Here is a 15464-nt window from a genome sequence, read left to right on the forward strand (position 1 = left end):
TCTGGTCCAAATGCCTATTTCCCAGATGGGGAAATTACAGCTGAAATAAAATCAAAACCTGCCCGCGTGCGCTCAGCGGATAAAGCCAGAGCTAGAAACTAGTGTGGTGTTTTTTCCCCGCCCCTGCCCCCTTAATAAATTCAAATCTCCAGGCTTAGACAAATCACATCCCAGGTTCCTCAAAGAACTCCCAGAACCCTTGTCAATAATGTTTGAAAAAGCATGGAGAATAGCGGAACTGTTAACAGACAAGAGAAGAACAAAGTTGTCCCGATTCTCAAAAAAGGGGGAAAGGGGCACATTATAAAAACGAAAAGCCAGTCAGCTTGACAATTATCCCTGGCAGAATATTCTAGAACAGAATTTTAAAAAGCTATTTACTCCACGACCATTATTATAATGATAGAAACGAAGGGGGAAATAACCCACAATTTGACCACTTTAACCCATCAACTGAACAGATTATTAAGTAGACTCTTTGTAAGTCTTTAGAAAAGCAGAGATCGCTCAGAGCCAACCCGAAATCTCAGAAAACAAAACACGTCTTCATTTATTCCTTTTTTGATGGGGATGTTGGACTAGTAGAAAGCAGTGACGTCAAAACCATACTTGCTCTTAGCGCGGCGCTTGACAAGATCCATCATAATCTCCTTGTGGCTAAGACGTGAACTGGCTCCCAGCCAGTGGGAACAGCCATGGCTGGTGTAAGAATTGTACCTAGACTGCTGATTAGTGTGTATATCAGCCTGAAAGGACGCTATGGTGGTGAGCCATGGAGGTCTCTCTTCACTCTTCCCTGAGAGTATTTTTGTCTTACAGGGGACACTTATCAGATTTTCACATGACATGGCCAAGGAGGAATAGCTAATATGAAGGACCCTTGCTGTGTTCTGTGAATTACGTTAACTATACTTTTCCCACAAAATTATCACGCTTAAATCGTACCACCCTGGGAGGCAGGTAGGAATGCTATCTCCATTTTAGAGATGAGGAAATCGATGGTTTGAGATGAATCGGTTGCTTAAGGTGACACAGCTCAGGAGGGGAGGGAACAAAATTTTGAATCCAGCTTTTTGTCTGGCACCAGAGTCAGAATGAAAAGATCGTGTGTAATTTGGACAGACCACAGCTATGAGCTGAAATCCACATGGTATCACAGAGCTTAACACCTGCATTTTAATTCTAAAAATCAATTGCATATCCAAGGATTGGGCCGATCCGACCTACTACACCCATGGGAATGACCTGGGGGTTTTAGTTGCCCACAGGCTCCATTGGGAAAAAAAAAACAAAACAAAACAGTGAAGAGAGTTAACCAAATTTTGGCTGCATTTATTGATAGTGTTTAAATCAAGGCAGCTAAGGGTCCTGCTGGCTATGGGATCAAAACATATTTGAAGATAAATCAGAGAAAAGTAACCAAGAAAGATGCAGAAACTATGTTGTATGAAAAATGGTTGAAGAAGCTGATACTATTTTAGGCTGAGAAGGCCGGAATCATCACATATTCAATGAGAAGTCATATAAAAAAAACAGCAGAACGGGATCCGGGAGTAGAAGTTATGAAGGGCCAGGCTTTGGCGCAATCCGAGGACGAACTTTCTAACTGTTGGAACTGTCCGGAAATATAAGACAGTGGTCAGTTTGCAGTTACCATGAGAGTTAAACAGACTGGAGAGCCCTCGTTAATGTGGAAGTGGTTACCGTGGGAGCTGAGAGGGAGACAGAGGCCACATGTTCTTCCCTCCAAACCCCAAATCCCGACCCCGCTTAGATGTTCGCTTATCGGAACTTGGTTAGTCGTTAGAGTTCAAATAGTGAATTATTCATCAACTGACCCTTCAAATAATCCTCACACAGATCCAGATTTGTTAAAACAATATGGTTTCTTGGGAAGTAGGAGAGTTCCTACTGTAATTCCTAATTTCATTTGGGGCTACCCGAATCCAGGTCAGCATCATCTCACTGGCAAAGACCCATCCGTATCAGAATAAGAATCTAAACCTTATCACCAGCTCTGTTTTCGGACACTACTTAGTTAAGAGATTTATAGTTCTTTACTAATACATTTACCCCGAAGTATATTATACGGCTTTCATTCAGTCCGGACCATTTCGCTGATTTAGGGTAAAACAGTACAGTTAGATCATCGCTATTCCAGAAAGCTATTCTGACATGTGCCTGACAAAAGCTGATCTTGGTCATCCAGAAACAAAGGAATTCTCTGGTTTATTAGGAAGTTTGTGCTCACATTTTAACATCAGAGCCATCCTTGCCTGTCTGCCAGCGCCATCTAGTGATGCAATGAGCACATTTTTTCCAGCCTGGGAGTGATAACCCAGTTTTGAATAATCTAGGAGGGACCACCCTTCTTTTCTGGACCCCAGAATATTTGGATTGGAAGAAACCTCTTGGGGACAAATGTTTAATACCCGTGTATCATCCAGGCAGGCCTTCCCCAAGATCCCACCCAGAGATATCAATTTCTAGTCTAGTGTCCAGAGTGAGTATTAATCCAGGAGGCCAGAGCTCCCAGGAAGAGTGAAAATGAACAAATTGAATGGGAGAGATCATAGTGATTTTTCCCATCTATTTCTTTTCATTTCAATTTTTTTAGAACTCAGGGCAGGTTAAGACTTGATGCAAAGGCTTGTGACCGGAGACTTGCAGAGATGTTGCAGAAACAGCCCCGGAGAGTAGGTGGCACTAGATAGGAAAATGCACAAATATCCTACAAAGCGGTGTAAGAACTTAATTTTTTTTTAGGGCACTGATTTTTGAGAAGTGGTTGCTGGGCAGATATTGTTCAAGTCTATGCCGATGACAAGACTCGTCTTAAACCGTTTCTTATTTAACCCACTGGGCTTTGAAGAGAAGGATATTATGTGCATTCCTGTTCTTGTTTCAGGTTATTCAGGATCGAGGATAATGTTGAGGATATTCTATCAAATTATTATAAGCGCAAGACAAGCATCCTCCCAAATGCTACATGGAGATGGAGGTGTTTGGATTGGATGATGCTAAGATCCCTTTTCTCCTCTGAGAGTTTCTTATTTGGTGATTTGAGACCATCCGCAAGATCGATAAGGTGTGCCTTTGTATTAGGGGCACCCAGCCCGTGAGATCCAGGACTCGGCAGGGTAAGAGCCTCCTTGTTGCTTTAGGCGCACAGGTGAGTCAAAGCAAGGTGAACTGGACCAGAGATCTGATCGCTCCTGATTCTCAGCTACTTCCTGTCCCTTGCATTCTTTACATGGTTTATCTTATGTCTTTGTCAAGTCTTACATGTGGCTCTCTTTTTAGTATCCTCCAGTAAAGGAAAAGTTCCTCAAAGGCACAGAGTGTATCTTTTGCTTCCTGTATCTCTTCCCTGACATATCTGACCCCAGCGTCTCCTTATGGCCTCAAATCATGGGCTGTGAGAGCTGGCAGCCACCTTGGAGATTACCTCGTCCACTTATCTCATCAGATGAGAAACACAGGCCCCAAAAGGGATGTGACTTGCTTAACACCATTCAGCTCATCAGAACCAGAACTTGGATCAGCCCCTGAATCTCCTGACTGTCCTAGACATTAACATGGCACATCCCATAGTGGCAGAGAGGCAGGACGCCTCCCCACCCCCAGCTGGGAGCAGCTAACCACGAGCAAGAAACTGCTCCAAACCCTCATGTATGTGAATATTGCCTTCTGCTCCATAATATGTACGTGTTTGTTTTAACATTAAAATGTTAGAATTATTTTTTCTCGTAAGGAAAATTGATACTGAAGTTATAATGGGAAAGAGTCGTTTGTCTTCCTTGGCATAAAGCTGTAACCCTCAGAGTCAAAACAGAGTTGTAACTTTTGTGCTTGGAGCTGAGGAACCGTGAACATCTTTCTGAGTGTGGCTCTGGGTCCCTGAGGATAGAGGTCAGGAGGAGGGGAAACCAGGGAGGGGAAAGCCAAGATCCTATCTTTTTAAAAAATTGATTGTTTTAACAGCCTTATTGAGCTATAACTCACATACCATACAATTCCTCCATTTAAATTGCATAATTCAGTGGGTTTTGGTATAAAGGTGCTTTGTCTTGAGTGAACAGCTACAAACACACATCCCCACACAGCGCCTGATGGAGGAGAAGGAAAGGCGAGATCTAGTTTTTAAATGCAATTTACGCTCCACCCTGCCTCCTCAAGATCTGTAGGGCGTTCTTAATCCACAGAAGCACCCCTTCACTGCTCCCCAACTCCCCTTCCCAAGCTGAACGGAAGCTCCATCCATAGACAATTATTTAATTTTCTGGGCAGAAGCAATGGACCGCAGTGATGAACTTGCAGGAGAGGCAGTTCTAGGGTTGGTAGAGAAGGGAGCAAAGGGCCAGGGAGAGGGTTGTAGGTGATAAAGCAGGGAAAAACACTGCTTTTTTAAAAAGAGCATAAGTTTGTCCTAGCGGACTACTTGAATTCCAATTGCGATTGGGTGACGGGGCTGGTTGGGGGATGGCTAGAAACCATGCAGAGTAGGGATTAGGAACACAGGTTCTAAGGCCAGGAACCGAGGTTCAGATTCTTGTGTTTGGACAGGTTCAATCATATCTCTGTGCCTCAGTTTCTTTTCGGGTAGAAGGGGTTAAAGAGAGTACCTACTTCACAGGGTTGCTGTGAGAATTCTATTTGTTAATTACATAAAGAGCTTATAACAGTGTCAGGCCCTAAGTTCGTGTTATACCAGGCCCTGTTCCATCTGCACACCTTCTCCTCAAACACATACACACACATACACACACACACACATGCTCTCTCTCTCTCTCTCTCTCTCTCTCTCTCTCTCTCTCTCTCTCTCTCTGTCTTAGGAACTCTGACCAGCTGTTCCCTCTGCATGGAATCCTCTTTGCCCAGATATCACTCAGCTTGCTCCCTTACTTCCTCAAATCTTAGCTTCTCAATGAGGACCATCTTGAATACTCTCACCATCCCTTACCCGTATCTGTGTTTTTTCTATAGCTCTTATCACCTTACAGCATACTATACAACGTGCTTGTTTATTACATCACGTTATCTGTGTCCATCCCCCCACACCCAAGCCCCAAGCCTGCCCCACCTCACCTTCCCCAGCACGTAAATTCCACAAGGGTAGGGATTTTCCTCTATTTTGTTCACTGATACAGCCTAGGAAGCTGGGGACAGTGCCTGGAACATTGAGGGAGCTTGCTAAATATTTGCTGAATGAAGAACCGAAGAGCAACTCATATTAGATAATCTGCTGTGGTTTCCTGACCTCCCTGGATGTGATTCTTAGGAATGTCTGCAGTGACCCAAGCGCAGGCGGGACACCCTCCAGCTGCCCTTTCCACCACTCAGGGCTTGTACTTGCCTCCCTCTCTCCTAGTGACCCAAGCGCAGACGGGACACCCTCCAGCCGCCCTTTCCACCACTCAGGGCTTGTACTTGCCTCCCTCTCTCCTAATTTTAAAAATGATATCCTATTGACGTGCTTTCCTGCTTCCCGCTTCTCACCTTGAAGCTTCTCAAACGCTAAGTCGTCTCTGTTCTCTCTTTCCAGATCATTCCTATTAAGTTCTTTTTGACAATGCGATGACCAAAACCCTAGAGTGGCATTCCTGGAAGGAAAGCACCAGCCAGGAATGTCACAGCCCGAGAGCCTTTTCAGAGTTCTCCATCCTCTAATTAGGATGGCCACACATCTCAGCTGCCGCTTTGGACTGTGCTGTGAGCTGCATGTTGATGTCTACATCTTCCCCCCCCCCCCCGCCGCCCCCCCACACCCAGCAGCAAAAACTAATCATCAGTGGTATTTGCAAGAGAGCCTTTCCGTTCAGTATGAGTGAATTATTTAGCTCTTCATTTTTTTTTCAGTTGAATTTAATTCCTTGTCCTGTTTCCTAATTAGGAAGATTTACAGGATTCATTCTGATTTTTTGAAAAAAAAAATTCCTTCCTAGGGACGCTTATCTCGGCTTCAGCAAATGTTTCATCTGCTTATCTCACCTCTTAATTCCTGCTGGAGTTGTTAACTGTCAGACTCCAGCAGCAGGGCTGATTCTGGCGCTGCCTCACTGTTGGCTCTTTTTCAGACTGAGGCTGGGTCTTTATATTCAGGGCCGATGGGCACAAATGCAGCTTTTTCTCCCTCACTCCTGGACCCTCTCGCGGCCCCTCATCTCTCCCTGTGCCTCTTCTCGTCTCCTGCTTCCCCCTTTCTGTCGAAAACAGCCTGTCCCCCATATACATTCCTAGCTAGCCCCCTCCATTTCTGGCTGTCCATGTGGCCGTTAAAAATAAAAACAATTATGAAAATAACATTTTTAAAATAGATAATACTATATAATGCATCTCACCAGTTACTTGGTTCTTTTTTCTCTTTCTGTTGTCTTAGGGGAGGTAGAATTCCCCCCCACACACACAAATTGACCTTGCCATTCTCTTCTTTCATCTGCCTGTTTTCTCCATCTGATTATTTTCTTGCTTTCCAGACATAAGATAGGTCTCCTCTGCTCCATTTCCCCCCCTCTCCTTTCCCCTTGGGCAATTCCTCCCTGCTCTCCTAGCATTCCAAGATCTAATCAACTCAACCAGGTGTGAGGGAGGCCGCCATCCCTCAGGATCCCTGGGCTGGGTTTAGCGTGGTTTAAGTTATCATCACCCAGAACACACACAGGACACATGAAAGATAAAGGAAAATGTCTTCTATTTGTCTGGCTTTCCTGAGAAAACTAGTGACCGTGGTCAGGATGCATAGTTTCTACAGCTGTGGCACTTAGCCTGGAACGATGATGCAGAGGGAAGCCGTCCCAGCCCCAGACCGTGTCACAGAGAGTCATCTCTTGGAAGACCATGAGAGGCTGAGCCCCATGTCTGAACCCTCCCTGGAAAAAGTTATGGGAAAGTGTATAACGTTGTTTCCTATGAGAACATTCTAGAAAGTCCCAGATCCATTCCACTTCTTCAGCAAAATAAGAGGTGGATTATCATCAGTTATGAACCCAAATACCTAAGGGGCCCAGGAAGGTAATTTAAACAAGGAAAAGAGATACAGGTCAGGTAACTCAGGTAAAGCTAAGAACCCGTTCCCAGTCCAAAGGGGTCAGTATGACCAGTCGTTGGCATAGGAGGATGGTGTGTAAGGGAAGCTGGAGAAACACATTATTTAATGTGAAATTTCCCAGTTTTAAAATGGTGGGCACTTATCAAAACTTTTAAAATACTTTGTGGGCTAAAGCTCATTAGCTGTTTGTGACCCCTGGACTAAAGGATCTAAGGTCCCTTCCCACACTTGCTCTCTAACAGTGGTCATAAATCCAGAATAATAAGAATAAAGATAATTACCAGACTTTTCACAGCTCTTTTCAGTTTATGAAATGTGTTCTCTTCATATTAGGGATATGGCAGTATATTTTAAAAACATATCCACCTGAGATATATATCCACGTCAGCTGTGTTCTCTCCATCTCCCTCTCTGACCACCAGCCCAGGCAACCGCAAGGCTTCAAGGAAATGAAGTATAGCTCCAACCGCCCCCAAAAGTTAAGGACTTCATCCTAATCTTTCCAATTAAACTTGCTTTGTAAAAATCCACTCCACCTTCGAAGAAGAGCTAGTTCCTAAATTATTTAAATTGCTACTGTTCACTTTGCAAAACTTAAAGACAATCACCAAAACCCACCGATAACAATGGATCGATTTCATGACTTATAAATAAATTTTATTCCTAAATAAAATATTAACAAATTGAATGCAGCAGTTTTTTCAAAGAATAATGAATATGTGACTAAGCAGAGCTTATTTCAAGAAGGTAAGGATGGGTTGAACATTAGAAAACCTACTAGTATAGTTCATTATATTAATGAGTCAGAATAAAAAAGGAATATAGTGATAGAGCTCAAGAGACGGTTGATAAATTTAACATCCTTTCCCAATTAAAAGCTTATAGTGAACTAGGAATAGAAAGGAATTTCTTTAAAGATGATAGTGTATTTAAAGAATATCTAGGGGCTTCCCTGGTGGTGCAGTGGTTAAGAATCCACCTGTCAATGCAGGGAACACGGGTTCAAGCCCTGGTCTGGGAAGATCCCACATGCTGCGGAGCAACTAAGCCTGTGCGCCACAACTACTGAGCCTGCGCTCTAGAGCCCATGAGCCACAACTACTGAGTCCTAGTGGCCACAACTACTGAAGCCCGCATGCCTAGAGCCTGTGCTCTTCAAGAAGAGAAGCCACAGCAATGAGAAGCCCGCGCAATGAAGAGTAGCCCCGGCTCACCGCAACAAGAGAAAACCCGCGCAGCAACAAAGACCCAACACAGCCAAAAAAAAGAAAAAAAAAAAAAAAATCTAGCACCAACCAGGGGCAAACGTTTACCATACCTAACTAAAAACTGAATGCTCATTACCTTGTCCTGCATTCTTCAAAAATTTTCTGAAATTTTGGCCAATGCAATACTAAGAGTGAAAACTGCATTATTTGTAGGTGATGTGATTGTTAACATAGAAATTGCAGAGAGATTGGCTGACAAGCTATTAAAACTAATAAGACATTTTCAGCGTGGTAGGATGTAAGATACACATAGCATTTCATAGCTTGTACGCATGTTACACACATATACACTTGAAATAATCCACTGTGATAGTTAAGTAGTTTTCAATTTTTTACTATTCCAAAAAATACAGCAATAAACATTCTTGTACAGATTATTGTGTACATTTGTCTATTTACCTCCTTGAAATTAGTTCCTAGAAATGGAATTGTTTAATAAAAGATTATGGAAATTTCAAATTTTGATACATAATGCCAAACTAGACTCAAGAATAGTGTGTGTTGGGCTTCCCTGGTGGCGCAGTGGTTGAGAGTCCGCCTGCCGATGCAGGCGACACGGGTTTGTGCCCCGGTCCGGGAAGATCCCACATGCCGCGGAGCGGCTGGGCCCGTGAGCCGTGGCCGCTGAGCCCGCGCATCCGGAGCCTGTGCTCCACAACGGAAGAGGCCACAACAGTGAGAGGCCCCGCGTACTGCAAAAAACAAACAAACAAAAAGAATAGTGTGTGAGCAACTAAGACCCAACACAGCCAAAAATAAATAAATAAATCTTTAAAGAAAAACAATTTGCACTCTCTAATTTATTCTGGTAAATGGATTGGGATAGGGATCTTCACTTTATCTTTTTTTTTTCCCCTCTTTAATTTTTGCCAAATGCTAAACCAGTTGCCCCAGTATGACTTCTCGAATAATCCTTTCTTTCCCCACTACTTTGAAATAGAATTACTCTACATATTGGAATGAAGGATAGCTATATCATAGTAGGTGAAAAAGTCTGTAGGTATTCTTTGATCAAGTAAAAAAATTTTAATGTGTGGAGGCATAGAAAAATTCAGAAGGAGCTTAAACTGTTCCTTTTTCATTTCCTATGGGTAGATGGTGCTTCTTTGCCTGGAAGATTCTTCCCCTCTTGTAGCTCAGGTAACTTCAATAGGAGGGCATCCTTGAAGTTTTGGCTTAAACCTCTTGGTGGGGGGGGTTGGATTGGGGGGCGGCAGACACCCTGTCCTAGGTAGGCACCCTCTCAAAGAACCCTGTACTTGCCATACTACCTGTAGACCATCCTGCACCTTTTAATTTTATCTAAATTACTTCTTACTTTTTTCTCTAGACTCTAAGCTGCATGAGGACTGCATATGGGTCACTTGCTCATTGCAGAGCCTAGCACAGTGTCAGTATCTGGCAAATAACCGTCACTCATTGAGCACTTCCTGTATACCAAACACCATGCTAGGTGCCTTCAATGAGCACACTACACGCTTAGATACTATTATTATCACCTCTGAGCACGAGGAAACCGAGTCGGAAGCTTGTCCCACAGGCTATTAATTCCCAGGCCTGTCTGCCTCTTGGCCACTACACTCCCTATACGGTGATTAATAAATATCGGAGGTCATCAATAAATACCGAGGCTTGAGGATCACTTGGAGGGGACTTTGCTGGAGGGATGCAGCCCTGGAGGGTGGCTGGGCTGGTAGCCCTTTAACAACCGCATTACAACCCAGACCCTCGCAGGCCCCGCCCACTCCGCGCCGAGGCCGGAAGGGAGAGGCACTGGCGGGGGCGAGCTTCCGGGGGCGGGGCGGGGCGGGGCTGGCGCTGGTTGGCCGGCTTCGGCCGGAAGTCGGGAGGTTCGAGGGGGTCCGAAGACGCCGGTTTATGACGGGGAGGCTTGCGTGGAGGTTGTCTCTCCGTTCTTTCGCTCCCTGGGCCCTCGGGAAAAACCCAGCACCCCGACCCTGTGGCCAGCCCCTTCCGCCAGGCTCTCTCCGCTCGATTTCGCCACCGTTATGTGGGAAGCGAATCCGGTGAGTAGCCGGGCGGGACGGGGCGGACCGATGGGCGGGGTTGATGGGAGAGGGCGGGAGGGTTTCCCGGGAACTACGCCCTCCCCCCCAGGCCGCGCAGACCGGCTCGTGAGTTCCGGGGACGCGAAGGCCCCGGCCCCGGGGGCTCGGGCAGTCGCCTTGCGAGCAGTGGAGACGGCTCGGTGGGTCCCCAGCGCCGTGCGGCTGTCCCGTCCCACTGATTGGACTCGCTGTGGTTTCTCCGGCCCCGTCCCTCCACCGTCTTTGTAAACTTGGCGTTTTGCTCTCTGGCTGGAGTTCCTGGGCTTCGGACCTGTGACTGACTTAGGCTCAGGTGTACCTGCCAGCCCCACCCCCATCCCCGTCCAAAGCGAGGGGACTCGCCCTCTGGGTCCTGAAATGGGCCTAAGGGGAACCGCCGGGGCTCCTTTTCCCTTCCTGGTGGACAGCCATGGAAAACTGGGGTGGTCGAGCGTGTGTTCTAAGCCTCTAGATGGTGAGGTTCTTAGATTTTTTTTTTCCAGTGGACAGAAACTGATGACCTGGAGCGTTTCCACTGCAAGTCTTGTGTCTCCCTCCGGTATTTGCATTGTGTCTGCATGCCTTTGTGTTTACCTTGCTTTTGTACATTTATTTATTTAATATGCCGCCTTCAAAGAGTGGAATCCGCTTGCCAAGAGTATTCCATTAATCTGTTAGAATTGAAATCGCCTAGTTACACGGCAAATAGACACTATTTACGCCTTTGAGTTGACTGGAAAAATGGCAGAATCACGTATCAGCAAATTGTTGACCTAAATATGTGCAACTACCCCACGTGCTGAGATAACTTCCTAAATTTAGTTTAATAACCCTGTTTCCATATTTGCAGTAACTCCTTTGCTGTAATCATTACTTCTTTTTTTCCCCATTCCTGGCATATATTTCCAGATAGAGAGTTTGTCTGTAAATTTGCTTCTGTTTTTACGTTTTTACCCGGTAGAAACTAGTCTGTTGGTCTGGATTTTTTTGGTTGCGTATCATGGTTACATCCCAGGCCATCGAATAGCGATGATCATTATCTAAGACCCCCCCCCCCTTTTTTTTTTTTTTTGGTTCAAACATACAGTCCTTTAAGGCCACATCAGAGGAAAGTAATTGCTGGGGTTCGATTTTAGCAAAGATAATTTCAAATTGTGAGAATGTGCTCTCTCCTTATATATTCAGTGTCACTATCTGTCATCAGTAAGTTTCATTTTCTATTATTATATGTGTGTTTGTGTTGTATTCAGTTTTTATTGGCAGTCCTTCTCCTTCCTGGCTTCTCCATAAGATACCCTTTAGTCATCCAAGTACATGTCTTGCCCAAAGTCACATGTCTTAAATCCTTCACCATGTTAGAAGCTCCATATGGGCAGAGACTTTTGTCTGTTTTGTTTACTGCGGTATCCTCAGACTAGGGAACAGAGCCTGACATATAGTAGGCACTCAGTAAATATCCACTGAATTAATAAAGTGGTTGCATCGGTACTAGAAAGAGTCCTTTGCTCCTGTTGTTCATTCTCCCTCCTCCATCACATATACAACAGAACTGGCTACTGGGTCACTCATGTGTTTGTGAGGATTATAAAGGCATTAATGAGTATCTCATATATTTGCTTTGTTACAGCATTATCTCACTTCTTTGGAAGGAAGGCTTGGTTTTCTCCGAAATCTCCCTAATGATTTTGCTTGATTTCAGTAGAGCAGACTGACTTTTGTTAATAGTGGTGAACCTTCCACCTACAAGCCCACATTCTTCTTTTGACCCTTATCACGCTGCTCTGATAGATCTTAATGCTCCTGTGTTTTCTTACCGGTCCTGTTTTTCTTCCTCTGAGCATATGAATGTTGTCAATAAGGACAGTTTCATTTTGTAAAAGTACAGTGAACATTCTGCATATGGATTTCCTCTTGTAATTTGTTAGTGTCTTTCACTAGAAGAGGCATCTGAATAGTCTGTCCAGCTGTGCTTGTGGGATGAAAATTAATTTTAATGTTTCTCTAAGCCAAACACAATTGGAAAGATGAAAACAAAACCCACAGTGCATCCTAAAGATAAATACAGATGACTTTTGTATTACCCACCAATTTAAATTACTGTTTACCATTTCTTCCCATTGAATGATGCAATAAATTCTGCTTTGTGGAGGAAGGCCATAGAGAGCTGCTTTAACTGAAGACTTCTGCTAGTTTCTCCCTGTATTTTTTTAGTAGCTTCCATGACTTTGATATGCCACCTGTGATCTGCAAATTTATCTCCTCTTGCAAATACGCCTTCAGTGTGATACTGTATTCCGCTCGCAAGTGTTTTGAGGAAATACTACACTGCCTCTGGCCATGATAATGCTCAGAAGCAGTCGCCCCTTCTACGTGGAAAGTCTCCATGACATGGTTTGAGTATGGAAAATCACCATTGAACTGGGAACAGTTTCTTGGGCGGGGGAACCCAAAACAAGATAACCAAGGAGCTATAAATAAACTTTATCTCAGTACACCGTTTTATTTTATTTTTCAAGGCAGTCATGAGGTCAGTGATGATTCTGTTCAAGCCTGTCACCGACCAGGCCCCTTGAGGTCCCTGCCGAGGCAGAAGCAGGTTGACAGGGCTCAGGCACTCAGTTTTGGTGTGAGATCCTGGCAGTTCTCCACCCACCTGGGGGGGGGGGCATGGCCCTGGACTGATGTCCCCCAGTGTAGGAAAATGGCAGATCTGTAGGAAGGAGTTGGAGGGGATGCCGTCACTGCCTTGACTCTGTGTACCCTGACTTTGCCCTGCTTTTTTCTGTATCTTTGTCGCTGTCTTCCCCCTCTTTGCAGGAAACAGAGTCAGTATCAGCATTACATAGGAGGGAGTTTCAACTTCTCTCTGACGACAGAAAATGAAAAATGACAAACATCTGTTACGATAACAAATCATCTGTTGCAGTGGTAGGACCTTACTTTGTAAAGAGTGATAAACTCTTCAAAATTCCTTTTCGCTTATTAATTCATATGATTAGAACAATCTAATGAGTTAGCTAAGGGAGAAGGAAGTGACTTCCCCAAGATCTCGCAGGTGGGTGAGCCACAGAGTCGTTTAGCACCCGTGTCCTCTCTGCCACCACCCTGCCGCTCGGTTGGGGCAGTGATAACGTTTGTAAATCGGTCCAGCGCTTTACCCGCTGAGCCTCCCTTTTCTCTGTTATTTTATATTCACAGCTGCTTCCACGCTCGCTTGGCACTGTGATTCTCTCCTTCCTCTGTCCAGCCTCTTGAGAGAATAGTCTTATACTTCTTGTCCTTCGTACTCAGACCTCAGCCCCCCCAGCCCCGGCTCTGCCCCAGCAGCTGACTTGCGAGGGGGTCACTGAGAGTTTCCGAATCGCCACGCACAGCGGCCACCTGCACATCTCACTCTCTTCTGTCATTTTCCAACAGTAATGCCACTGGAGATGTTTCTCAAAACTCTCTTTTTTTGATTTCCTGGGACTGTATTCCTTTGGATTTCTTCTCCTTTCTATGATTCATCCTTGAATCATAATCTTGGGTGAGCTGCACTGCCTTCTTCTGCCCCTGAAATGTACCACCTTAGCCTTTTTCTTCTCTCAGCACATCCTTTTTTGGTGAGCCCCAAGGCTTCAGATATCTCTTTAGTGACTCTACCTGCCAAATGGACGTCATTAGTCCTGACCCCCTTTCTGAACTGGGTGATGGACAGCTCTACTGGTTGTCCCTCCGGGAGTTCAAAGTCAGTATGTCTAAATCCAGCTCCCTCAGTCACTGAGTCATTTCACGCAGTCAGTCAACAAACACTGAATAAACATCTATTGTCTGGAAAACACCATTCCAGGCACTAGGAAGGGGCAGGGCAAACCTGGACCAAGTCAGAGCCTGCCCTCCAGGGCCTGGAGATACAGTTTGAGTGGGGACAGTGTTACCAGAGGGCATCTGGGGGCCTGGGAAGGTTTGTTGAAGTAAGTTACGCTTGAGCTAGGTGTCCAAGTCCCAGGAGTGGTCTTGTGGGAAGAGCAGAGGAAGCAGCATGGCCAAAGGCCACGGAAGTGAGAGAGAGAATGGCCGCTACAGCTTGGATGGAGGAGTGACGTCGACAAAGCGCATGTCCTGTGGTCGTCTCGGTGAGGACATCGCGAGAGGAGGGTGGAACGCTGCGAGGACAGCAGCTGGCATCTGTGGGACATCCTGGCTGAGGAGGCAGCGTATGCTATAGACGTACCTTCGGGCTGGAGGGGGACAGAGGTAGGATGTGTTCCTGGCAGTGAAAGTTCTAGAGAATGTAGTGTCTATGAAGGTGTGTTCTTAGGGTCAGCGTACGCTCACGGGTTCATAACTGACAGTTTCATCTTCGTGGCATTCTTTGTAATTGTTCTAGCAATGGGTTGAGCTGAGCTGACAGAGGAGTGTGACGTGCCAGTGTTTGGTGGCTGGGGGCAGTCTAAATTGAGTATGGGGTCATCCAGTACCTCTGAGGTGGGGATTTATAAATGATTGTTCTCTTTTTTAGTGATGAGACTAAGGCTCAAAGTTGGGTGCACTTTCTGAATGAGGACAGCCAGGTTCTAAACCCAGAACTTTCTGGCTCCAGAACAGGTACTCTTCCCAGTCCAACTTAGGATTTAGGATTTAAAGTGAGTAGAAAAGACCCTGTGGGAGAGTCACAGGGACTCAGAGCTAAAGGAAGGGTTCTCGAACTGCAGGAAACCTTGACGTTTCTGTGACACCAGCTCCTGTGCGCCTGGACCTTTGCTAGTGACGTAGCCCATGAGCAGGAGAGAAGTACTGTGGCCTCTTCCCAGGGTTGGCACGGCACATGCTGCGCAGGCTAAGGAATGAGTCTGATAGTTTTTGGTATCAGGGGAGAAAAAGAGTTTGGGAAGCAGGCTGGAGGCACGTGTTTGTGGTCGAGGCCTGAGGGATGGGGTGAGGCAGTTTGCCCATTGTGACCCACCTGGTCTGATGCTCAAGCCGGCTGCTGAGGTCTTTGGCTCATGCAGCTCCCCCTCTAAGAGTTAGACCTGCTTTGGAAATAATGTCTGAGGGCAATACAATACTCATGTATTTATTTAGCACCTACTATAAGCCAGTCAGCTCTAAATCCCAGGG

At 45.4% G+C, this 15464-nt stretch overlaps 1 protein-coding gene across 2 annotated transcripts in view; it reads left to right on the forward strand.

Annotated features, from left to right (window-relative positions):
• The first annotated feature begins 10157 nt into the window (after positions 1-10157).
• PARP11 (poly(ADP-ribose) polymerase family member 11) overlaps positions 10158-15464 on the forward strand; it is a 38298-nt gene continuing 32991 nt past the window's right edge. For both annotated transcript variants that reach the window (XR_013830693.1, XM_079938592.1), the window contains exon 1: positions 10158-10343. Coding sequence is in view for 1 of the 2 variants with exons in the window: in XM_079938592.1 (XP_079794718.1) it covers positions 10326-10343 (18 nt within the window). In the remaining variant the exon portion in view is untranslated. The remainder of the gene's footprint in view (positions 10344-15464) is intronic.

The sequence above is a fragment of the Stenella coeruleoalba genome (genome assembly GCF_951394435.1).
Source record: "Stenella coeruleoalba genome assembly, chromosome: 11".
In the NCBI taxonomy this organism is placed as follows: Eukaryota; Metazoa; Chordata; class Mammalia; order Artiodactyla; family Delphinidae; genus Stenella; species Stenella coeruleoalba.